This window comes from Oreochromis niloticus, linkage group LG7, assembly GCF_001858045.2.
Source record: "Oreochromis niloticus isolate F11D_XX linkage group LG7, O_niloticus_UMD_NMBU, whole genome shotgun sequence".
Taxonomy (NCBI): Eukaryota; Metazoa; Chordata; class Actinopteri; order Cichliformes; family Cichlidae; genus Oreochromis; species Oreochromis niloticus.
The window spans coordinates 23,349,281-23,376,206 of record NC_031972.2 but is presented as its reverse complement, the minus strand read 5'-3'; the positions used below and the strand labels follow the sequence as shown (position 1 = coordinate 23,376,206).

General features: G+C 38.1%; 2 protein-coding genes across 2 annotated transcripts; both read left to right on the top strand.

The window, feature by feature from the left end:
- The first annotated feature begins 3,149 nt into the window (after window positions 1-3,149).
- On the top strand, window positions 3,150-23,387 carry scarb2c (scavenger receptor class B, member 2c). Its single transcript, XM_003444325.5, has 12 exons — window positions 3,150-3,367; window positions 5,405-5,562; window positions 8,454-8,598; window positions 11,188-11,379; window positions 11,488-11,579; window positions 12,329-12,448; window positions 13,599-13,777; window positions 14,516-14,634; window positions 17,150-17,223; window positions 19,502-19,553; window positions 20,131-20,283; window positions 21,897-23,387. The coding sequence occupies exons 1-12, from the start codon at window positions 3,245-3,247 to the stop codon at window positions 21,933-21,935; spliced, it is 1,446 nt and encodes a 481-aa protein (XP_003444373.1). The 5' UTR covers window positions 3,150-3,244; the 3' UTR covers window positions 21,936-23,387.
- A 1,743-nt stretch (window positions 23,388-25,130) lies between these two features.
- On the top strand, window positions 25,131-26,262 carry LOC100705584 (liver-expressed antimicrobial peptide 2). Its single transcript, XM_013270789.3, has 3 exons — window positions 25,131-25,384; window positions 25,485-25,624; window positions 25,918-26,262. Exons 1-3 carry the CDS (start codon window positions 25,319-25,321, stop codon window positions 25,949-25,951), a joined length of 240 nt encoding a protein of 79 aa, XP_013126243.1. The 5' UTR covers window positions 25,131-25,318; the 3' UTR covers window positions 25,952-26,262.
- Window positions 26,263-26,926: the final 664 nt, after the last annotated feature.

Sequence of the window (26,926 nt, the reverse complement as noted above, 5' to 3'; positions counted from 1 at the left end):
CCCCAAAACAGATGAGCCTATCTCAGCTGTCTTGGATTGAGAGACGGGGTACACTCTTGACGGGTCTCCGGTCTGTCGCAGGACTAGATCTACTAAAGGCTAAAACGTTTTTTGGTCACTTACGTTGGACTACAACCTTTTTTGAGAGGGCTAAACACCCGATTTTCTAAACAGTTGCAAAACTGAATGAAAGTACTTTTGAAACTCATTTCAAAAGTACTTTCATTTTCACTTTACAAGGAAACTGGGCTGCGCACTATAGTCCAAAATCCATACCCAATGTTTTTTTAGACCAACTTTTTTTTATTGTACACTGATCAAATAGTCTAATTTCCTGTGGAAACCTGTCTGGTGTGCCACTCCTTGTAAAAAAAATAATGTCAACACACTTGAGTCTTACTCAGAAAGAAAAATGTTGATGTATGGATATATCCTGAGTAAAACACAAAGATGATTACCAGACAGAAAAGCAGCAGAAATAAAAGTTTGATTGTATTTGTTGTTGGATGGTGAAGATCAGCACAACAGGAGTTAACATATCACAACATTTCTACCCTAATATTATTCAACCCCCACAAACCTGGACTCTGCACTTCAGTGCCCCAAAGACTTCACCGTGCTAGACATGATTCACTGGGGAAAGTGAATGGGTGTTTGCTTAAGTTGTGCACAGGGTGTCACCTGGTCTCCAGGGTGTTAATTCAGTGTGCATCATCTCTAAAGTTGAGAAATGCTGCTAGCTGAACAAGTCATGTTGATGTTATGGGTCTATGTTGCAACAGGACTGCGGAGAAACTTAATAATACAGGTGTGAACCTGTCTGAGCTGTAAGGGTGTGACGTTTATGTCATTTGGTAAGATGTGATAATGTATGCTAGGATAGCTCACTGTGTCATATAGTAGCAATTCTTTCAAGTGATTTTTCCTAATTTTATATTTTTTGTGCTTGTAAACTACACATTTTTACTAAATTGTTGGTATTTTTTATAATTAAACTAATAAAGTTTGTTTTGATCTGCTTCTCAAAATGTTTACTTGATGAAAATGAGCAACATTTTTTAAACGATAAGGTCTTATTTGGGAATTTCTGATCAGAGAAGAAAAAAAAACAGAAAAGTGAGACAAAGACTGACACAGGTTGCTACTCATAGTTTAGTCTGGGTAGCCTAAGGTGACGACCCCGGTGTAAAGTCCGCTATAATTACAGTTTGGAGACAGCAAAGAGAAGCAGAATTCTTAGTGTATGACAAGACAGTGACATCTAGTGGAGAAGCTGTTTACTGCTATGCCACTTCCTAAAACCTAGAATATTTGAATTAAAGTTGTGAGATATATTAGATAAGTATATGAGATAAGATCATTTTTGAGTGGTAGCGTAGACCAAAGAAATCGCACATACATTTGTATTTGTTTAAAAAAAAAAAATAAGCCGCAATGCCAAGATTATAAATAAAATAATATCATAACCTACATTATTGACGTACATTGTTATTTCACACTACTCACAAGAATAACTATGTGTTTGTTGTTAAGTGTTGTTATTTGACTGTGATCAGTGTTAACTTTATAGTGTGACCACTGCAGCAAGGGAGCACCTGCGGGTGAAGCAGCCTGTTATTGAGGGAACTGATCACGTTAGCGTGGAATTCATGGGGTGAGAAGCGTTGTCCATCAGGAGAACATGCAAACTCCACATAGAAAACACGAATGCATATTTGTAAAACTTACATGTTTAAGATTGTTCAATTAATTTTAATATTAGACAAATGCACAAATTACAAAATGTGAGTTTTTAACTCACAGTTTTATTTAGTAAGGGGGAAAAACATTTTAATCTAACTGACCCTATTTAAACTCTGTCACCCTATGGCCAAAAAAATATCTTGATGATCTCAAAGGCTTTCAAAACCAGTATTCTGTGACTTGATGAGACGAATTTTGGTATTTTAATTCTGAATGTGTGGGCATTAACAACAGGCATAGAGAGGACAAATGCCTTTGTGGTATCTTGAGTAAGATGAAGCTATTTCTATATTCTCTCTCTTGGGGGAAATAGACTGGTATTTATGCTTTTCAATTCTAAGTGTGCACTCAAAGTCATTTTTACTTCAAGCCTCACACACAGAGTCATACAAGGACTTTTTCTAGACTTAACATTCATGCACACACTCAAATCAGGAGTGCAACTTACGGTTCAGTATCCTGCCCAAAGACAGCTTGACATGCAGATCAGAATTGATCCACTGACCTTCTGGTAGACACCCCGCTTTACCTCCTGAGCCACAACTGCTGAGATACAATCACACATTAAGTCAAATCATTGGAAAAAAGAGAGAGAAAGAAAAGGCCTAAATTTCAAGATATGATAACACGCGAAGTATTAGCTTGAAATTCACAACAGTCATGAAGAGGTGAAAAAATATATCAGTGTCTGGCCTCGCATTAAGTAAAATCACCATCTGAATCACATCATGTTTCTAGATTTATTGAAAATTCTGTTTCTTATTTCACTTTTAGGTAAACACACACACACACACACACGACAGACAGACAGACAGACAGACACACACACACACACACTATAGAGTAACTGTCGTTAGTGAAATTCTGGCTTGTATTATTCAGAGTATTCCTTCGTGTTTTCCTAGTGTTAATATCTTGTCTTTGTGTGTAGATTCAAGTCTTGGTTCTTTTGTCTTTTCCTCTTGTCTCTTTATTGCAGTTTGTTGTTGTTGTTGTTGTTTTTTTGTTTTGTTTTTTAAAAAAAAAGCTTAGTCCAAGTCGCACTGAAATGAATGCAGCCACACAATTTTATACTCATATTTAACAAGTATGTTTTAAAAAGTTTGTAAGAAAGGTCTAAACTGCTACTGCTAGATAATGAAACAAAGAGTGTTTGTCTTCAAGATAGATACTCGCTCTGCGGGGCCTTAATAACAACAAGCTATTGAGGAGGAGTTTAATTTATTATGTTTTTTATACATCACATTTCACCATTAAGCCCCATAACATACGTTAAACGGATTATTTAAAATCACTGCAGCTTCTTTTTTACGGCTGAATGCTCACTGACTCTATCGACTGTCTATGAAACCGGATGTGGTAAGAGTGAAGTGTTTTATTCCGGAAGTGAGTCTTTGCTCTACCGAGCAAGTTCCTGGCTTCTCAAAACAAAAACAGCAAACAGTGGGTATCTGTTGTCAGTGAAAGCTGAGAGAAGTGTTTAGCCTTCTGCTGCCTCGTCATGGTGCTAAAGTCATGTTGCGTTTACAGCGTCGGAGTTGTTTCTGTACTGATGCTGATTCTCGGCATTTCGTTGGTTTTGACCAGCGTCTTTCCACATTTAGTACAGTCGATGGTTAAAAAGGTAAGCATCTAATTTAGGCTAACGTTTGTAATAGGCGTTAACCTCAGATAAGCTAACACGAGACGTTGTCATAGTAGCTAAAGTTAGCTCATTTAGCGTTTAAGAATTACAGCGTGGATTTAATTATGGAAGTGTTTTGGTTTGTTTATTTGTTTTTTGTTTTTTTTAAATAATTTTAAGCGTTTGAGGTTTGAATGTTGAATGTTTTACAAATGGCTCGCGTTAGGATAAAATTTCAGACCTGTTCTGTCACCCACTTGTTTAAGGAGCAGTGTTTATTTCTATGGTTGAAAAGATGAGATAACATAAAGTGTACATTACGTATCCTAAACATGTGGAAACCTTTTGGTAACATAGCTAAAATTTTAAAATAAACACAGCTTGTAATAGCTTAAATAAGTAGAATAATATTTCAATAACAGCTTAGGAAAATTAAACATAATATGACAAAACCCAAATCTCAGTATGGTTCAAACCTAAAAAGCGAAATGGCGCAAATTCAACGAAGTGTTACAGAATGTAACACGCTTTACTAAATGTAATAAAAAGAGGATAGTAACTCCGATGATTTTAAGTGGTCGCAGACAGTGCTGTGCAGTAAGAGCTCTGAGTTTGTGTTAACTGTTTTGATTGTACAGGGTTTAAATATTTACATGAGAGAACAGCTGTATTGTAGACAGTTAAATTAAATTAAATTTTGTGTGGATCAGTTGAAAAAAAAGTTCTCGACTGCCTGTTTGACAATTGGTGTAGAGAGTATTGTACACTTTAATAACATTTATTGTTAAATATAGTTTAACGTGTGACATAGATGCCATCTCAGTATTTCACATTTGATTATTTTGCCTTTTATTTGTCCTTTGTGTTTCTCACCAACTATTGTGTATCATATGTGGCATAGACACTCACTGGACACTTTATTAGGTACACATTACTAGTATCAGATTGGCCATCCTTTTGCTTTCAGAATTGCCTTAATTCATCATGGCACTGGTTCAAAAAGGTGCTGGAAACATACCTCTAAAATTTTGGTCCATATTTACATGATAGCATCACACAGCTGCTGCAGATTTGTTGGCTGCACATCCATAGTGTGAATCTCATGTTTAACCACATCTCAAAGGTACTCTACTAGATTGAGTTCTGGTGACCGTGGAGGCCCTTTGAGTACAGCGAATTCATTATCATGCTCAAGAAACGATAATCAGATAGGCTGTGGTATTTACATGATGCTCAACTGGTACTAAGCAATGACTGTAGAAAACTGTTTTCTACAGTCAGTGGTACTATGAGGTCCAAGAACATATCCAAACACCATTACACCACCAGCTCCAGCCTAATCCTGACCCTGCCACCTGTATGCTGTAGTTGAAATCAAGACTTCTCAGACTAGGCAATAGTTTTCCAATATTCTTTTGTCCAATTATGGTGAGCCTGTGAGAATTGTAGTTTTATAGGTTGTGTTGATGTGTTATGGTTTTAGAGATGCTCTCTATCATAACTTGGTTGTAACAAGTAATTACTTTTACTGATGCCTTTCTATCATCTTGAAGTGATCTAGTTATTCTCCTCTAACCTTCACAATCAACGGGGCATTTTCACCAAGAGAACTGCCTTTCACTACATATTCTTTCTATTTTCACACAGTTCTCTGTGAAATCTAGAGATGGTTATGTGCAGAAAACCCCAGTAGAACAGCATTTCCTGAAATACTCAAACCAGCCCGTCTGGCACCAGCGGTCATCTTCAGAGTCACTTAAATCACTTCTCTTTCCCATTACAATACTCAGTTTGAATTTCAGCAGGTCATCTTGAGAATGGTCATATGACTAAATGCTTTGAGTTGATTATCTATTTGTGTCAAAATGCAGTAGTGTCCTGTGCGTGTGTGTTTGTGTGTGTCATGACACCAAATGATGATTTCATCTGTTTCAGCAGGTTCATACCCTCTGTTATGTGAAGTGAAACTGCATATCATCAGCACAGTAGTCATCTAAAGTCACATTTTTAACCGCACTGCCCTTTGTCCCCCATTAGCAAGTCGTTCTGAAAAACGGTACAGATGCGTTTGAGGCCTGGAAGGATCCACCGGCACATATCTACATGCAGTTTTACTTCTTCAATCTCACAAATCCCCAAGAGGTGTTGGATGGGGAAAGGCCAGCTGTGGTGGAGATTGGACCGTATACATACAGGTGAGAGAGGAAAAGAAGAAACGTTTAACATTTGTTTCTCCATTCATCTCTTGACGTAAAGAAAACAAAACAACAACAAAAACTAAGTGTCAAGTTGCTGGAACATTTTAAGAGGTGGCGGCAAAGCAAAGATTTATCAGCACCCAGATTAGGAGCTTTTAATATCCAGTGGTGCCAGTCTTAAGATGTATATTAAGAATAAATGTGATGCAAATTTCTTGAACAGTAAAGCAGTATTTAACCCTTTAATGTGTAATACAATCTTTTATTAATTTCTAACTTGTAAAGGGATATTGGCCATTGTCTGAAGGTGTTGAGTTAGATGAAAATGGTTTATAAAAGCACAATACATCTGATTTGGAAAACCAACAACCTGATAAAAGTAACAAAGCCGACACTGCTGCACACAAACTGGGGAGCAGTTAAAAAGATGGGATAAAGACGCTACAATAATAATTGAGTGGGTAAATAGCAGCCAGGTCCTGCTAATCAGATGGACTTGATTCAGTGATTCCCAGTATGTGTGAACACCTCTGTACAAACAAAATTTTTTGACAGTTTGCTGGTCTAGTGTGTCTACAATGGTACAATCTTCCAGAGAGTGGATGTCAAAGCAAATTCACCTTGAGGTCAGACTGTGCAACACTCAGAGAAATAACACAAACCTAAGAGCTACCTACATCTCAGACTCTTTCATGCCTCAGTTAGCATTTTAATATTAAACTTCATGACAGTTGGAAAAAGACTGAACAAGAGTGGCTTGTTTAGCAGGATTTCCAGGTGGAAGTCTCTTCTCTCTAAAATAAAAAGAACATGACAGTACAACTTAGGTTTGCAAAGTTGCATCTGAGCAAACCTCAAGATTTCTTGAACACTGTGCTTTTGTCAGATGAGACCAAAGAGATGACTGGCCACAATGCACAGCTACTTTTAGGAGAAAGCCAAACACAGCATATCAGCACAAACGTCTCATACAAATTTTCAGCCAGTTTTGGAGGAGTGATGATTTGTTCTTGTTTTGCAGTCATTGATTAGATCATGAACTGCTCTGTATACCAAAGAATTTAGAGCCAAATGTGAGGCCATCTGTCTCACAGTTAGCTTAGCTGAAACTGGGTCATGCAGCAGGACAATGATCTCAACCACAGCAGCAAATCTACAACAGAATGGCTGAAAACAGAAAAGAATCAAAGTGTTGCAATGACCCAGTCAAAGTCCAGACATCGAACTGACTGAAGTGCTGTTGCAGGACCTAAAGAGAGCTGTGCATAAACAAATGCCTGTAAACCTCAATGAATGGAAGCAATGGTGTGAAAAGAGCAGACAACATCAATGTGAGAGAGTGATAAAGTTAATACAGAAAATTGTTACATCAAGTTATTTCTGCTCCAGCTTCTGAATCACAGGGTGTGCTTAGATCTCACAGGACAACCTCGTCACACAAACACTCTCATTTTCTCACGACTGTCTAAAGCAGGGGTGGAGGAACTCCAGGCCGGTGTCCAGCAGGTTTTAGATGTGTCCTTGATCCAACACAGCTAATTTAACTATCTAAATTACCTCCTCAACATGTCTTGGAGTTCTCCAGAGGCCTGGTAACGAACTCATCATTTGATTCAGGTGTGTTGACCCAGGGTGATATCCAAAACCTGCAGGACACCGACCCCTGAGGCCTGGAGTTCCCCACCCCTGGTGTATAGTGTGTTTAAAAAATCATGTGAATGTTTTTTAGAGATAAATTAAGAGAGATGCAGAGCAATCCTGTGCTTGGATACCTGTAAGCACCTGAGAGAGAGTATTTTTGTACTAGGGTCAGTTTTTGCGCTGAGACTTAAGAACTGGGCCACTGAGATATTTATTTTTCAGAAACCACATTTTATTGTTTTTTTATTGTGTTCATTCAGTGTTATTGTGCCATGAAAGGTCAATGTGCAGTCCGTTTTCTACCCAGTCCACACCCACAGGATCTCGACGTTCATAAAACTGGCTTTTAATTACACATGCTTTACAGATAATATTTACTACTTTTTTACATTTTTAACTTAATGTTTTGTTTTAATCATTTGACAGTTTGGGTTTTCTGTTTAATGTAGCATTACTTTTTTAAAATTAATTTTTATTGGCCTTATTTATTCACTTGGTGTATTCATGTTCTAAAGTTTATTCTGTTTAATTGTCTTTTAATGTATGCCAATTTTAATCTGCCTTTTCATCTGTAAAGCACTTTGAACTAGACATACGTGTATGAAAGGTGAAAATAAAGTTTATTTGATTCATATTATCTTGTATACCCAGTGATAGTATAATATATCGCTGCAGACAGCTGATAACCATCTTATCTCTTTTGGCACTGACTTATTTTCAGTAGCACTGAAAGCTAACGCAAATACTTACAAATGATATCTGGGTCACCAAATCAGTTAAAATAAAGCAGTTTTGGGAAATTCGTATTGAGATATTAAGAAACAACTACTGTTAGCCACTTTCCTCACCGTTGACATGTTTTGTAGTTTTTTAAAAAAAAAGCTTCTTTTTTTCCCAATAATTGCACAGAGTCACATCACAAACTGCACAGATGTGCTTTTTTTGACAGTTAAGGGAAATTGAGCCAAAAAAGAAGAACAATCTTTAACCCACGTTCCATGTAGAGTAAATGTGACATTATCAGTCATGTAAAGAACTGCACCTTCTAATATCCGCACACTATTTCCATATATTGTGCTTTATATAACATTGCGTGTTAAAGAGTGCAGATGCAAAGTAGGGAGTTTAATGCTACGTCATAGTTTTTTGGGGTTTTTTTATCACAAAGTTAGTTATTATATTTGGCTCCAGCTTTGTAACAAAGAATCTTTTTTCTTGTCTAAAAATGTTTTGCCTTTCCTCCACAGAGAGTACCGGCCTATGGAGCAGATTGACTTTCAGGATAATGGCACTAAAGTAACAGCTGTCAACAGTAAAACCTACATTTTTCAGCATAACATGTCCCGAGGTCCAGAGAGTGACCTCATCAGGACAGTTAATATCCCTGCCATGGTGAGCAATAGAAATCTACAGCACCGATCTGATCTGCCACTCCTTTACATTAGTATAGTTTTCTCACATTAGGATGTATATTGAGGTTTCTCAGATTCAAATTCAAATTTTATTTGTCACACACACACAACCATACACAGTATGACATAGGGGTGAAATGCTTGTAGCTGTACAATACCCGACCATTAAATGACAGAAAAAAGTTTTACAGTATTTACAATTTACAGGTTACTACAAAATTTACAAATTAACTTAGAAATTTACAGTAAAAAATGTGCAAATAGCAGAAAGAGATTATAAAGATTATAAATTGTAGGAAATGTGTGGTGTTGCGTGTGTTAATGTGATGTGTGTGAGAGTCCAGTCTTATAGTGATGTGATGTGTGTGGGAGAGTCCAGTCCTACACCTGGTTCAGGGCCCGAATAGCCTGGGGGAAGAAGCTCCTCCTCATTCTCTCTGTTTTGGCCTTAAGGGAGCGGAAGCGCTTCCCAGACCTCAACAGTGAGAAAAGTCCATTGTTGGGATGGGAGAGGTCCATCATAATCTTCCTAGCTTTGGACTTGCACCGCTTGGTGTAGATGGACAGCAGGTCAGGGAGCTCTGATTGAATGATGCGTTCGGCCGAGCGCACCACTCTTTGCAGATCTCGTCTGTCCTGCTTGGTGCTGTTCCCAAACCAGGTGCAGATGTTTCCCGTCAGGATGCTCTCGATGGTGCAGGAGTAAAAGTTCTTGAGCACCTTCAGTGGCAGATGGAAGTCTCTAAGTCTTCTGAGGAAGAAGAGACGCTGATGGGCTTTCTTAACCAGGGTGTTGATGTGACAGGACCATGACAGGTCCTGAGTGATGTGGACACCCAGGTATCAGAAACTGTCCACTCTCTCCACTGGCGTGCCACTGATGATGAGGGGTTTGTAATTCCTCGCCTGCTTTGTAGTGAAGTCCACGATCAGCTCCTTAGTCTTGCTGATGTTTAGGAGGAGGTTATTCTCCTGGCACCAGGTCTCCAGGTTCCTAATCTCCTCCAGGTAGGCCGTCTCGATGTTGTCGGAGATCAGGCCTACAACAACAGTGTCGTCAGCAAACTTGACAATGGAGGTGGTGTCTGATGTGGCTACACAGTCATAAGTGTACAGTGAGTACAGCAGGGGGCTTAAAACACAGCCGTGAGGCACTCCAGTGCTGAGTGAGATGGAGGGGGAGACTTGTTTTCCCACCCTCACTGATTGGGGTCTGTCTGTGAGGAAGTTGAGGATCCACTGACACAGTGATGAGCTGAGTCCTAGATCCGTCAACTTGGTGAAAAGCTTAGAGGGAATTATTGTGTTGAATGCTGAACTGTAGTCCACGAACAGCATCCTAACATAATTCCCTCTGCCAGTGTCCAGGTGACTCAGGGATGTGTGGAGCAGATGAGATATGGCATCGTCTGTGGAACGATTAGTCCGGTAAGCAAACTGAAGTGAGTCGATGGTGGCAGGAAGTGAAGAAGTGATGTGATCTCTCATCAGTCTTTCAAAACACTTCATCACAATTGAAGTCAGTGCTACTGGACGGTAGTCATTGTGGCAAGCGGGCTGTTGTTTCTTTGGAACAGGAACAATAATGGACTGTTTGAAGCACATGGAAACCACTGCTTGGGCCAGGGAGAGGTTGAAGATCTCCGTGAACACCGGTGCTAGCTGGTCAGCACAGGCTCTCAGGACCCGGCCTGGGATTGCATCTGGTCCTGCTGCCTTCACATGTGCCTTTCACATGTGGAAATTGCTCATGTATATTCCTTAACTAGTTGGCGAGTGGTTCCCAGAAGGTTCTTGGTTGCAAAGAAAGTGCTGCACCAAAGACCTCGTAGTGGTCTTGCTTTGGTTGCTAGTAGATTGCCCAGTGCCTAGAGCACTTCCTGTGGAGCATTTCCTATATGGAGAAGGTTTGTCTTCAAAGTAAATGTTTTGCCTCAGCACTAGAGTCAACATGTTTCAAAGGGGGCAGATTTCTGGTTTGTGCTGCACTTTCTATGGTTTCACTACAGTTTGTAGAGTACTCAGGCAGTATTTGTTGACAAGTCTATCACTTCTATTCAGACTCTAAATGGAGGTTAAATGGTGATTCTAAATTGCCCACTAGTGTGAAAATGAGTGTGAATGGTTCTGTCTTTCTGTGTTAGTCCTGCAACAGATTGGCCACCCCTCGCCCTATGGCAGCAGGATAGGCTATATCCCCCTGGTGACCCTTAATTGGATAGCCAGAGGGTCAATATCCAGGTCTGTGTGACTGGGGACTTAGTCATTTGATCCTACACTGTCACCATGATTGTCAGTTGTCCAAAATTGTGAACAAGTTAACATTACATGGTTAATGGGCACATGGGCATGTGGTTTGTGGTCACATGTCTTCAAAACCTCAGTCAGTCAGTCAGCAAGATTAAATAAGGAAGTTGTTTATATATATATATATATATATATATATATATACCTCAATATTTACTTACTAAATATTGCTAGCACATGGCCTGCTGTAATGTTTTATGTTTATTTGAACTAATAATCTTTTAACAGCGTTCCCCCCCCCCTTTTTTTTTTGTCCTGGTAGACGGTGATGGAAAGATTCAAGGATAATTCTCTTGAAGCCAACTTGATCTCTGCCTACATGAGGGGCACCGGGGAAGGCCTTTTTACCACTCGTACAGTGGGAGAGCTGCTGTGGGGATATGAAGATGGACTTCTTAAAGCTTTGAAAGTCCTTAGACCTGACCTGGATGATGTTTTTGGACTTTTCTATAAGGTTTCTTTAATGCACATAAATGTGTAATTGTGTTCTTTGTGTAAACCAAATGTTTTCATGTTTTTAAAAAAACAACGACAACAGTTTGTCTTTTTCCCCATCTTACAGAACAATGCTTCAAACGATGGAGAATATGTGTTTTTCACTGGTCAGCAGAACAGCAGGGACTTTTCCAGAGTGGACACATGGAAAGGTGAAAGGTAATTGTCTCCTTTAACCTGTAGCAAATGTTGGATTTACTGTTTAATAGTAAAATTGTCAATCAGTGCGCTTCGATGGTCACATGAGGTTTAAATGGATGCATCAAGTGATTTGTGTCATGTGATCAAGGTGGGTTAAACTGTGTTCCTGTTGAGTTTTCGTTCTCTTTCCTATATCACAGCTGATAGGACACTGAAACTGAGTGCGTTTACAGACATGACCAAAAAAAAACCCCAAAACACTGGCTGCTAGTTTTGCAACTTTATAATTGTCATTAGTTTCATAGCCATTAAATGAGGAAGGTCAAACCATGTTAGCAAAATCGCCCCAACAGCAAAACAGAATCAATCACTGCAGGGATCAAACACTCTTGTTTCTCCCTTTAAAATTACATCCTTTTAAAAAAAAAAAAAAAAGGTAAAGCACCAAACTCACTTATCTTTGTCACAGAAAAGAACAGCCAGCCATCGGCTCTGCATCTGTACTCAATAAACCACAAAAATATGATCATCTTTCTTGCACTGCCATTTATCTCGGCCTGTCTTACAAACCCAATTGTTTTAGACTAGGCTGTTGTACCTTAAGCAGCAGTTTTGGGAAACACACTTATTTTATAATGTCCTTCCTACAAATATATCCAGTACTCTTTGCCCAGCAAATGGCTTTCCGTGGCTTTTAGCTGGGCATGCTAAATGTCTGAAACATTTTTAAACCTTCAAACTTTGTAACATTTTGAATATCTGTGCAGCTCCTTGAATTGGTGGACATCTGATGAGTGCAACATGATTAATGGAACCATTGGAACTTCTTTCCATCCTGTAATCACCAAGAATGATATGCTCTACATTTTCTCCTCTGATCTGTGCAGGTGAGTAGAGCATAAAAGCTGTACCAGTGAAAGATTCAATCTTTTCATTGCATATACAGTGCTGAGCAAAAGTGTTGAGCCACCTCTCATCACTTACTGTTGTGCTAGTAAATTGGGAAATAATTGCAGGAATTTAATGAAACACATTCATGGTTAAAAAAGAAAAAAGGTTTGCACAATTTTAAGAAGCTCGAAAGTCCATATTTGGTATGACCACCTTTATTCTTGAACACAGCCTGAAGTCTGTCAAGCTTTCTTGTAATTTCTTGAAGTAGTCTTTGGGAATAGTTCTCCACGCTTCTTGAAAGACACGCAAAGTTCTTCTTTGGATGTTGGCTGCCTTTTGTTACATTCTCTGTCAGTATGATCCCACACTGCTTCAGTAATGTTGAGGTCGGCTCTACGCAGGTCCACCTCCAAAACCTTCAAATTTGGATTTAAGCCATGTGATTCCAAATGTAATTATTCTTTTACTTGTCTCCAATCAAAATTATTAGCTTATTAGTTTGTTTTGAAAGACACATTTAATACGTCACTTTAACTTAAGAGGTTGTGTATTTTAAAAAAAACTTAAAAGTAAATGTAAAATATTTGAACTTAACTTTTTTAGTTTCATAGGAACTAAAAAACGTTTCATAGGAAGGTCATTTCAGTTCAGTTTCAGCCCATATTCTGCTGACTCATGTAGCATTTGCTGTATTTTCCCTCTTGGCTTGAGCTAGTGGGGTAGCTGTATTTTCCCCTTAGGAAGGCTGTGAGCAAGGCCCTCACAGCCTTCCTAAGCCTTTCCCTGGTCTGACTATTGGATTAAGGGTCCTAATTTAGTTTGGCTGGTTGCAAGGCTGGTCAGTGTTAGCCTCCTAAATGAGCTCACAGCCTATTTAATGTTGCTTAAAACAACAAATGTCAGTCCTCTGTGATTGTTGATGTATTAGAATCAGAAGGTGCACATGCATTTACAGGTCATTAAACAGCTCAGTTAATAAGAGGTGTCAACACAACCGTTGGAAGACTTCTGGTGTAACCAGTTTGTGCCATGTAGGTTTTCTGTAAATCAGCTTACCCCTGAGCTCATGAATTCAAACCATGTGTCATTGTCCAGTAATGCAGTGCATCCAGAGATTAACAAGCATGTAACTCTCTTTCTAAGGTCTCTGTATACAGTGTATGAGGAGGATGTGACAGTGAAGGGGATCACTGGGTATCGATTCGTTCCTCCCAGCTCAGTGTTCGCCAATCTGACTGTGAACCCAGACAACGCAGGCTTTTGTGTGCCTGCTGGTAATTGCCTGGGGTCTGGCCTGCTGAATGTGTCTGTATGTAAAGAAGGTAAGACAATGTTTTATTGTGTTAAACATAGCCAAATGATTTTGGATATGCTGCTTTTAAGTTACATTAATTCAGACTCATTTCTTTACCCCATGGTGTGATTTGTGTGGACAAGTGAGAAAAAAGAAATTGCTTTTGAGTGTAAAAACAAAATAACTGAACCAGTGAACTCTGGAAATGTTTATTTGTGGCAAAAACATGATCTGACCCAGTTTGTACCAAGTTTCAGCTAACAGCTCCTTTTGTCAGGTGTGTGTCTAAAAACAAAAAGGAGTAATGCCTGCTAGCCAGAGACTGTCTCCATTAGAAATACATCCACTAGTCCAAAGCACGAGAACTTGTTCCTGTATTTATTTCCTTGCTCCTCAGACACAGTAGATGAATAAGTGAAGTGAAAATTCTCGGGTGGTTTGTTGTGATGCACTCTGGTGCATCTGATTTAAAGCAAACAAACTATAGTTGTTAGTGCTGAGTAATAACTTGTATCATTTCCTCATTGCAATGTGAAGAATATCGAGTTAACACTTAGCAAAAGACTCCCTGAAATTACTTCAGTGTCTGTTTCTGGGACCTACATTAGCAGTGTCCCTGACAACTGTACGCTGTGTCTATTACAAGCCATAGCATTATTAGAATATTAAACAGTGATGTGTACACATGGCATATTTTCCTCATGTTGAGTGAGATGTTGTCTCTGCTCTGTTTAATACCTTCTGTAATGGTTTTTCTGCTGTTTAGGAGCTCCTATCATAATGTCTTCACCACACTTCTACCAGGCAGATGAGAAATTTGCTCAGGATATATTCGGAATGACGCCAAACAAGGAAGAGCACCAGACTGCCATTGATATCAATCCGGTAGGAATCACAGCTTAAATGTTTAATTCATTGTCATGTTGTAGTAAATCTCCTTCACTTTATAATATATATTTTGTCTAATACAATTATGATTTATATATTATTTTGAAAAACTGTAAAACTTCAACACTAGATGGAGTAGTGTCTCAGCTTTTTTTGTCACGACTAGTGAATAGTTGAGCTTCAAAGTTGAGCTTCTGTTTAAAATAGTGGTTAAAAATTAAATCAGAGGTACGTGGTACGGGACCGTCACGAAAGATAAGTTCTAACTGCACTAAATGCTCTTATCATGATAGTAATACTCTAATTACCTGGTTGAACTTGTAGTAAATTCTTGATAAAGAGAGCCAGACTGAAAAAACACCTCCAGCAGCACAACATGTAGCTGAACATACTGTGTAGTGCTTAACAAATTATTAGACCACCATCCAATGTAAGTTTTATACCACAGCAGCCAAAAATTAACAATTGCTATATAATATAATTTTCTCATTTTTGTTGTTGTTGTTGTTGTTGGGTTTTTTTTTATTACATAATACACTTTAAAAGAAAAGAGAAAAAACAGAATGAATGAATCATTCTGTAAGAGTCCAAAGTGCAATTCCCAAAAAGTTGGGACTCTTCTGTAAAACAGAATGCAATGATTTCCAAACTCAAAAAACGTATTTCATTCACAGTAAAAGACAGAAAGCCTCCTTCTTCTTCTTCTTCTCCTTCTTCTTCTTCTTCTGCTTCTTCTTCTTCTTCTTCTGCTTCTTCTTCTTCTGCTTCTTCTTCTTCTGCTTCTTCTTCTTCTGCTTCTTCATGTTTTCACTTGTTTTACAGCCGTTGTAGTAGATGCAGTATGGAGTTTAGCATTGTCTTGCAGAAATATGGAAGTCCTTCCCAGACAAAGACATCACTTGTGTATACCTATATATATGGCTTCCATAGGGACTGATGCACTCCCATACCATCAGAGATGCAGGCTTCTGAACTGAACACTAATTTACAAGCCAGATGGTCCCTCTTCACTTGAATCTGGAGGATGCAGCAACCACGTTTTCAAAATTTAAGAGAAGATACTTTTTGTTGTTTGTTAGACCACAGAGATTTCTCCAGATTCTGAGTCTTTTGATCATATAATTAGATGATGAGATACTCAGTCTTAGCATTTTTATGTTGTGGAATATTTTTCAGATTTTTTTTCACAATTTGCAGATGCAGTATTTTGCAGATTGGTGTACTGCTGCTCGTCTTTACTGCTACGCCTCTCTAAGATGCTCTTTGTACACCTAACCATGTTACTGATTTGCTGCTAATTAACCTGATTAGCTGCCAAATATCCTCCAGCTTTTTCTTTTTAGTACCACTTACTTTTCTAGACTCTTGTTGTCCCCATCAAGTTCAAAATGAGCGAATCGTTTTCATAATATTCTAAATTTTCTCAGTTTAAAACGCTAGATATATTTTCTATGTTCTATTGTGTTTAGAAATATGAATTTATGAGTTTTTACTTGTTTTACACAGTGTCCCAACTTTTTTGGAATTGGGATTAGATCAGTTCTAGTGGCTTTAAAAGGATGAGCTAATGAGGCACTACCTCAGTTACAAAATATTTACCACTTTGTGTGTTTTTACTATCAAAGCAGTCAAACTGCAACACTCAGTCAAAGTCTGACACAGAACCCTTTCTCACATTCGCTCTCATGCTTTCGTACAAAAGTACACATAATTATTTCACACACCCACATGTAAAGTGGTGGTTTCATGGTTACAAAAGTATTGAATCCAATAAACAAGCTACTGTTTTTCCTGTTTATTCTTCTTGATCACTCTGCCACAGCATGATATCATTAAGATTGATCAAAGTCCTGTGACTTTTATCATAACTGCTGGGTTGTGATGCCCTCAGCCATCTTCCCTGCCAGCTTCAGAGTTGTGAAGTTAATTTGGCTACAATGAAGATGTTATAACTGCAGGCAGTACTGTGCAAACAGTTTGAGGTAACATTAGAAAACATGATAAATCCTGAGATTTTTCTTTCTCTCTTTTAAGTTTATTCAAAATGCAGAAAACTGAAGAAAGAAATGACTAAACCCCCAATTAGGTTCGTTTGACAGCTGACATGTCTCACTCTCTTCTGTTTTTTCACATAATCTCAGATTAACTCAGTTTATTTCTTTTCTTTTCACTGAAGTTACTTTTTTTTATCACTCCAGCTGTATGTTTGAGGTCGTTCTCAAGCTGCATAAGAAATCTGGGGTAGAGCACATACCTCCCTGGTGGTATTACGTAATGGGTGAAAATCTACTGTACACAACTAAAAACCTTTGCATAGTGCTGTGTTTTCTATCCAGTGGTTTGTTGGTTTACAAATATTGTCAACATGTTACTATAAAAATGATTTCCATATTACACTGAGGGCAGAAAAAGATTATTTAGGTGTTTAGGTATATGTGTTCATACATCAGGAGTGACAGGTGAGTTTTTCCCACATTCTCTGTCTCCCTAACAAAATGAATTTGTTTTACAGCTAACAGGAGTGGTTCTCCAAGCAGCCAAGCGACTCCAGATTAACGTCTATGTAGAGCAAATTCCCAACTTCAGGTAATCAGCAGCTCTTTTCATCAGTTCAAACAGCTGAATAACCTGAATTTTCATAAATTTCACTTTCACTATATTAGTATAAAAAGTGAAGCTGTGATAGCTGCATGAGTACCCATGTCTGTGAAGGGCTGCCAGTAAGCTCATCATAAAGTAATAATGCCACCATCATCATTATGGGTGGACTTTTGCACAGACCTGGCTCACTTGTTACGTGTTTACCTGACATCAGAAGGAACTAGCAGCAAGATAATGATGAGTCCAGACTGTACGTGTTCAGATAGTTACACACTCAGCTTTAATGTGAATAGATTTACATCAATATTTTAAAATGTATAAGGTTAGAGCCATCAGGACAAGCATTAGTGGCCAGAATTTATTGTACCGAATAATGTTGACAATGTGGCTTAAACATACTGACATCAGTAGATACTTGGCTCTGGTTATGAGGTTCTCTTTTTATTATGTACAAGAAAACACATTGGCCTACATCCTGGAGAATATTTATAATTTGTTATAGAGTAATAAAGGGGCATTTCTTTCCCATGCAAATCATTTTGCTGTCATCCACAAGATTTGTGCTCTTCTGTCCACCAGGCCTTTTTGGGTCTGTCCTGTGCATGGCTGCTGCTTTTAGAATATACCTCTTTATTTTTGGGAAATTAACTTTTTTCCATCCATCCATCCATCCATCCATTTTGTTCCGCTTAGCCGGCGCCGGGTCGTGGGGGCAGCAGCCTAAGCAGAGAAGCGTAGACCTCCTTCTCCCCGGCTACCTCCTCCAGCTTATTTGGGGTGATAGGCGCGCCCAGGCCAACCGAGAGATCTAATCTCTCCAGTGTGTCCTGGGTCTCACCCAGTGGGACATGCCAGGAACACCTAGACCAAGGGGGCATCTTTGTCAGATGCCCAAACCACCTCAACTGCCTCCTTCCGATATGGAGGGGTAGCAGCTCTAGTCTGAGCCCCTCTTGGATGGTCGAACTCCTCACCCTATCTCTAAGGGAGAGGCCAGCCACCCTTTGGGGAAATCTAATTTCTGCTGCTTGTAGTCACTGTCTTGTTCTTTCAGTCGCTACCTAAAGCTTGTGACCATATTAAAAGGTGGGGGCGTAGATGGACCAGGAAATCGGGAGTTTCGCTTTTACGCTCCTCATCACTGCAGCTGCAGCACTAACTTTTGTATCTTTCTAATAGATTTTTGGTATCATTTTCATTTGCACGGTCACTTTATTTATGAGTCAGAATGACAGAAAACTCTTAACTTCAAGTAATCTAACTGTAGGTGTTGTAGTCTTGAATCGAAAACAACCACAGTGTTGTACATTACAAAGAAAATGATGTCAGTCATTGAAGCAAACCTATTTATACTCTCTTCCTTTACTGTAGGTAAATTTGGATAGTAAAAACATTTATGCTGTTGGAAAAACCTGTTCAAATCTACTTTTACTTTCCCCATGGAACAAATGCTCATTAAGCCCCCAGTAACAGAGGCAGTAACAGAGGTCTCTGGTCGCTAGGGAAAATGTGTTTTTCCTGCTCGAATGGCAAGCAGTTCCTGGCAGTTGGTGTGAAATAGATTGCAAAATCTTTAGACAAGTAAAAGTTGTGCCTTTCTCCAACACACCAGCATGTTTCAAAAGGTGCAGCTTTTACTTTAAAGACAAAGATTCTATATTTCCTGTTTGCATCGCACTGTTTCTAATTTCACTACCAAATAATTGGTGAGTGTTTTGCACACGAGTTGGTGCAAACTACAGGCAACTGCTGCTATCTGCTAGCATCCAAAGCACTCACAATGGTGAATACTTTAGTCAGAGAGAGGCTGCCCACCAATCTCTGAGGTCTAAGGGAGTAAATATAGAATCTAACTTATAAACAGAACTGATGTTGGGGCTGATATCAGTAAAATCTTATCAAATTCAATCCCTAGCCAAGCGTCGGCTCTTTTGTGCAATAATGAACTTTGAAAGTAAAGTTTGTGCAGTTCTTTTGATGCCAACAAGCCTAGATATGACACTTTTATGTTATATCTGTTATTCTGTTTCAAATGAAAGACGGAGCTTGAAGTCCAAAAAAAATTATGTAACTCTCCAGATATTTATGGTGTGAGATTAATACGCAATCAAGCTTTATACAGATAATATGTATTCACAGAACATGCCCAGGAAGATATTGTATAAGTATATTTATATTATATAAGTATATATTATATTATGTTTTCCAAATTGCTATTTTTCATTACATCATAGTTAAAGATTATCATGTCATTTTCTTTCAGTCAAACGGGAAATGTAAGGACAGTAGTCTTCCCTGTGGCTTATCTGAATGAGGTACAAACTCTCTCTCTCTCTGTGTCTCTCACACACACACACACACACACACACACACACACACACACACACACACACACACACACACACACCACAAAAGCTGTCTGAGCTCTGGTTTATATACATTTTCTGTTATAACTCTAAGTTAAATACAAATGATTCAAAGGGAAAAGACTCCCTTGAGTACCCTGTAGTTGAAGGAGGCACTTTTGTTTTCAGTACTTACCTCATGTTTTTCTCTTTTATGTATTAAGCATTGTGTAATCCTGCTCAGACAGGCTGCACATCAGTAAATATAACTTGTGTGGAGGCAAAAAAAAGACAGATGTAGATACTATGATTCCACAAAATCAAAGCTACAGAAGACTAATCTAATATAAATCAGTAAATTTAATATTAACTTGTTTATAACATTCTTATGGCATCAGTTTCTTCATAAACTTGAACACAAAGATGAACAGACGGTAAATGAAAGGACCATCAATTTACCATTTACTTTAGTAGGGGCTGTTTTTTGTGTTCTTATGTGCTATACATGATTTTTTGGTCTCTACGTGATTTTTTTTCGTCTTTTCAGAGCGCCACCATTGATGACGCAGCAGCCAAGAAGCTAAAGGGGATTGGTGTTCAGCAGAACGTTGTGGAGAACATTCCCTTCATGCTGATTGGCCTGGCCATCATTGTGGGAGGAATCTTCATGTTGTTGGTGTGTCAACAGAAAGTCCCCGAGGTGAGCTTGTGCAATAAGCAGCTGTGTGATGTCATTATGTTGGGACAGATGGCCTGAGCCTGGTTCTCCCAAGTGCTTGCTCATACAGGATGGCTCGATTTTTTTTCATTCAGATTTATGCTGGTGTGTGTAGTCAATTTAAAATATAATATAATTTATATTTTATATATATATATATATATATATATATATATATATATATATATATATATATATATATATATATATATATATATATATATATATATTAGATAGATAGATAATATAATTTACAAAATAATTTGATTTATTTTTCATTATGAAGCATCCTAGATTAGTCCACGAAATGCAAAAAAACCCTGTAAATGCTCAAGTAAAATAAACTTAGAAAATATAAAATTTGCAGCTTATGTATCATTCCTGTTTCATTAACCTCCTAAGACCTGAGCTCTTTCATGCTATTTGGGTTGATTGGGACCTGATGAATGTAAAAACAAAGAATTACCAGATTTTTTTTTTTCCTTTTTTTGTTTCTGAGAAAAATGAGATCCACATATGAGGACTTTCGTTTTAAATTTAGATAGTGGCAGTATAATGTCCTCGTAAGTGGATATCAGGCCCTTGTAGAGAAAAATTTAGTATTTTGGTCTAGACATCCCAAAATGTGATGTCCACATATGTGGATGCCAGGTCCTAAGAGGTTAATGTTATACTGCTCTCCACTCTAAAGAACTACATTTTTTTTTTTTTTTTAATGAATTAACTGAAATTAGTTAATGGGTGAGTCTATTCAAATATTGTGGTAGATATCGAGACTATTCAGAGCAGATACTGTGGCTTTTCCATGAGCTAGCAGCAGCCTGGCCGTTTTTTGGCCATCCTCTGGCATCAACAAGCCATGAGAACTGCTGCTTACTGGATATTTTTCTCTTTTTCTGATCGTTCTCTCTAAACCCCAGAGACAGTTATGTGGAAAAATCCCAGTAGATCAGTAGTTTCTGAAATACCCAGCCCAGCCCCACTAGCGCCAACAATCATGCAATGTTCAAAGTCATTTGAATCACCTTTCGTCCCCCTTTTGTTGCACAGTTTGAACTTCAGCAGCTAATCAATTGCTGTCATGTGATTTAACTGATTAGATATTTAGGTATCTGGATCATCTGCATCCAACTGACCATATCCCTAGCATCCTCTCCTGTCACACCAACCCTCTGCTTGTCCCTCCTACATTATATCCTTGTGTGCGGTTTTCCTCCTGCCTGGCAGCTCCATCTTCAACATCCTTTGTCCAATATCTCCACTATCCCTCTCCTTTAAATGCCCAAATCATCTCAGCCTTGCCTCTCTAACTTACTTTAAACTCATTCCCCTTAATTAGCTTTACTTTTTGCATCTTTATCGGTCTATATGCATCTGTCTCATTTATACACATGCATTTTGTCCTCTGTGAATTTAAATCCCTCCTCTCTCCATTGCATAGCTTCACCTCTCCAGGAATCTACTCTTTACATACACGACCCGAACCACCCTCACATACTTCACTGCCATTCCTGCAGCAGCACAGCTCTTCTCTTGGGACCTTAAATTGTAATATATTTGCATTTTATATATATTTTTACATTTTTCTTTTTCAGAGCACTACTGCTGAACGACAGCCCCTGCTCTCATCGTAACAGCAAACAGGACATGGAAGGAGGAAGATTGCCTTGGTTGCAATACAGTTCAAGGGGTTCAACCGTTAATTGTCAAATAACACTAATACAATGATTTTCATGTTTTATTCTATTTTCACATTCATGGTTTTAAGAAAATGGGAAAAACCAAGCGGGGAAAACCAAGTGGGAAAAAATAATTGGGAAAAACTGTCTTCTTGTTGCATTTGTTGCTAGGTTTGGAGGATAATGTCTTCATTTCAAGTTGTAATGATGCTGAAATCCACATTTTTCAGTCAGTCTTAAATTGAGCTTGTTTTTATTTTAACTCCTAACTATGGGATTTTTGAATTGGAATAACATGAGGTGAATTAAACCCCTTAAACAACCCAGCTCTGAATTAATCAAACATCCTGGAAGTGGGAAAAACACTGTGCTGCAAAGTGGCCATATATGTGTGAGCTGTTGCTGCATTTCTGAATGTAAAAGACGTTGTGTCAATCTGCAAGGCAACTGGCTAGAGCTTGAACAGTTACTAGATTCCCAGACTAGTTTGGGGATTCAGAGTTAGTTTTAAAAAGCAAGAAAAAATAGTATTAAGAAGCCAGGTTGGTTGTATGTTATAATGAAGTGGATGTAAAAGGTCAGGCTAGTAGTGCAGCCTGTTCGAAGTGCAGATTACTTTGGGCTTGTCATTCAGCCTTTTGGCTTCAGATGCTATGGCGATGTGGTCTTGTTCATTGTAAAATGATGTTCTGTGTTGTAGCCAAGCTCAGTAATCTACAGTATATATACATGTGTGTCTAGTGTGTCCTCCTTGTGATCCAATCAGTATTAATCCAACACTGGCAGGATAAAGCAAGGCCTTCTGCCTGTTGTGAATGTCAAATACGATATTATTTCAGTATTTGACATTCATTCATTTTAATTCCAGTACTGTCATAAATATATTAATATAATTTCTACTGATTATGTTACTGATTGCTGAAACCGGTGTATGAAGCTTTGTAGTAGTGACACTGACAAAAACACAAACTTTTGAAGCACTTAGACTGATTTTGTTTTCTCCCCAGGTTAACTTCTGTAGCATTTTATAACTTTATTGAAGCATTTTTTAAAATAAACACATTGTTTACCTATTGGCCTATGAATTTTTAGAGCACTTATGACTAAATGTTGTTTTTCTGTCCAACGTTGCACACAGTTCTGCTATAATATAGATGTTTTTGCCATTTCAGTGACTACTTTTCACTGACAAAATCTCATGTGTTGAATTTCTTTTTTTGAGTGTGTGTATGTTTGCTTTGTACCTAAAAGAGAACATTGTTTACACTACTACTATTACCTGGCAAAATCAGCACTTAACTATAATCACGATTTATACACAAATCTCTCATTAGGTCACACATCTGACAGTTTGCACGTTGTCATTTGCTATGACTCAACAATAAACTTTCTGTGCTATTCCCTGAAGGTGTGTTTGTAGTTCCTGTCTGACATTGCAAAAGTATTGAATCATTGCTCTGCAGATGACCAATAAAGCATGACTGGCTTTATAACAAACGTTAGACGAAGGTCTGACTAGTGCATTGTTTGCATTTCAGTGTTGAAACTTTATTATTCACAGCTACGTTTGATAGCTGACGCCCACATATCTGCTTAAAGTGAACAAAACCATTTCTTGTAACAATCTAAATGTCTGGGGCGCCTACACATTGCACCTATAGGAGGTGCTCTGTCACAGAAATCCATGTCTTTGAAGCTTTGTTATTTTAAGTTTGCCATTTTAACATGGACTAACCTACAGTGTTTTTTCGCTTCTTTAATATAGCGCTGTATGTAGGCAGATGACCAAAACGTCTTTTTTGGTTGTAACAGCAATATAAAGATATATTCAGTCATTGTCTTTGCAAGCTTTTGAGAAAACCTGTTTAGTTTTTAATGAGAAAAAAACTTAACCTGGAAACCTTGGGTTTTGATGTTTATGTGGAAAACCGTAATACCATAATGTTGGTGTGACCGGTAGTAATCATCAGAAAGAAAACAATTCACATCATGGCTGTTGATTTTAATTTGCCCACAGGCTAAACATTTAGATTAAAAGGCTGCCTTCACTGTCTTTCATCTATATTTTAAACAGGTATATTACTACATGCAGAACAGACGTGTAATATAGGAATGATTGACAACAATTAAAGGTCTACATAAAACTTAGCAATACTTGCCGTAGCATTCACGCAAGTCGTAATAGTCGTTATTCAATTCAAATTCTGGCGATGCTGAATATGTTTATATCTGTGATATTTAAAGACTTTATTTCTAATTCTTCATTCCGAGGTCGAACAAAATTCATCATGAATACAAATATTAGTGACCATTAGTGACAATAAATCTTTTTTTAAAAACATATAGATGTTAATAATCAATGTGTGGCGATGGTCATGGAGACTTTCGTTCATAATGGCACAACCATTAAGGAAGAAATAATAATAGTAACTTTATTTATAGTATTTATGTTGCATAAAGACATCTCTACATGCATACGTTACAATCATCATAGCAAGAAGATGTTTATCAAATCATTTTTATTTATTGCCCCATGTGGTCTGTCAGTGAACTGCAGTTTAACCCCTGATATTTATGTGTGCTTGTAAAGTTTTTTGACATATATGGTGTAATTAACTTCTTCTTTAACTAGAAATATTAGAAATGCTTGTTTATTTCTGTATTAGATGTTAGTTTCTTTTTTTTTTCCAGCTTCATGGAAACTTCAGTGCACAAAATCCTAAATTCTTGAATATTTTGCATAATTTAGGGGAATTGCATATTCATATCTGAATGATTTTTAAGTTATGTTATTAGTTATCTTAGCTTAAAGTCTAGAAGCGGTCTCTCTGCTCAAAGTTTTGTTTGGGCAGAAACTAAACTGATTGCAGGCAAAGGGGGAAATTCAGGGAAACTTCAGGAAGTCACTAAATAAGATCTTGGACATCTGATGAAGCAACTTCATTTAATTTTTAAGTTCCTTATGGCAAGACTCCACGGGTGGAGCAAATGGCTAAATGCATAGTCTCAAGTCACGTTAGGGTTTCACTTAGAAACCTCCGACGTGGAGTTGCCCTCATTTAGTAGGTTGAGGTCCAAAGTGTACTTTGGAGTCACGTAGATAAACTTTGTCTTCAGCTGTGTGATAAGTACCACTGTGCAACAGATTCCCATCGGTGACTTTGACTTGATCTGCTCAGTCTGCCAAACCTTACGCCTTAGTCAATAAAGTAACAAATTAATGAATTATTCAGAAGGTAACTCCTCCCCAGCCCAATTAAAGCCTTTAATACGGGCGTAGCTCACAAACCAAGCCTGCAGCAAAACAGCCCCTGTCTTGAGCGTCATCTGCAAGCAGCATGAGGACTCTCCAGGAAAAAATTATCATCCTTTCTGTTTTTCTGTCTTTGTTATGTGTCGTTCAGGTAAGTTATTTATTGTCTGTTGACCTTTCATGGAAATATTTTTTTTTCTAATCAGTGTTTTATATGCCAAAGGTAAAGGATCAAATATTTGCCTTTACAGGTGCATTCATTGCCTGTACCTGACGACTGGCATGGCTTAATTCAGCGGACCAAACGTTCACTGTTGTGGCGCTGGAACAGTCTGAAGCCTGTCGGTGCCAGCTGCAGGGATCACCTAGAGTGTGGCACAAAATACTGCAGGTACAGCTGAAGCTTAAATATTTCATGGCAATCCATCAGTTTACTCGTCTGAAGATTGTCTTCCTGATACTCCTGATAACTTTTTGAGTATTTTACATTAACTCTGTGTAGCTCTTGAATGTCGAACTCAGCATCATATTCTTTAAAAAAAACCCAAAAAACCCCCAGTTTTCACAGTGTGTTCATTACTGCGCTGTACATAGCAGCGTGAAGGTGTGTACACGTGTATTTTGCATGCATGGTCTGGACAAAGTCAAAGGGTAATAATGGTGCAATCATTCTTATCTTTACAGGAAAAATATCTGTTCTTTCTGGATCACCACCTGAAGAAGAGATGCACAAACACCACCAGAATCTACAAAACAGACATCTGCTTTATGGACCACAACTGCCTGTTTTTTTGTTTTTGTTTTTTAAAAACTGCCCGCTCCTTTATTCTGGCTCCAACACTCATTCTGAGTAATCAGATCTTCATTCACCGCGCTGCGTCAAAAACAAAGCTGTAAAATCCGGGCATGCATAACCAATCAAATGGCGCCACCTTAAGTGATTTGTCTAAAACACTGCTACAACATCACACAAGCTGTATAATCTGAATGTGTTTTATAAGAAAATATAAATATCCATGCAAAGTTTGAGCCGCTCTGGGTTTATTGGTTCAAGGTTGTTGCTGTTGTTTTTTTAAAGAGATTTTTTTATGTATTTATTTGTAAATATTGTAAATAATGTAAAAATTCAAATATACTATACATTTTTTTCAAGAGGTTGTACTGCCCACATCTTCATTTTCTTTTTTAGTAGTAAAATAAATCCAAAACACATTTATATATTCCTCACACTTCCTGCTACTCTTTCAGCCGAGGAGCTTGAAAAACAGCTTTCCACCCAGCCACAGTGCTGGGAATGTTGTTTTAGCTTTTCCAGCATTCATAGAAACTTCTTTTAAGGAAGAATAAAAAAAGATTATAAACGCATATTCGTAATCACTTCCTGTGTTAAAAGTGCCAGCAAAAAGCTTACAGTAACCCAGACAAAGGCCACTTTTATCATAAGAGGTGAAAATGGCTGATCTTAGGGCTCAGTGGATGAGAGAAACTCTCATCATTTTACATCTACCTAATCTAAGCTTTGTAGGAAGGATAAACAGTCATAAAACAAGCAGTCGCTGACACTGAGGTCATTGAACCTTTTCTAAAAATAAATTTGGGCTGCAACTCTGTGCCAAAATCTACTCTCATTACTCATACCTGCAGTAGTGCTCAGTACTTATATCTCTGCAGTTATTCTAACATGTTTGGCAGC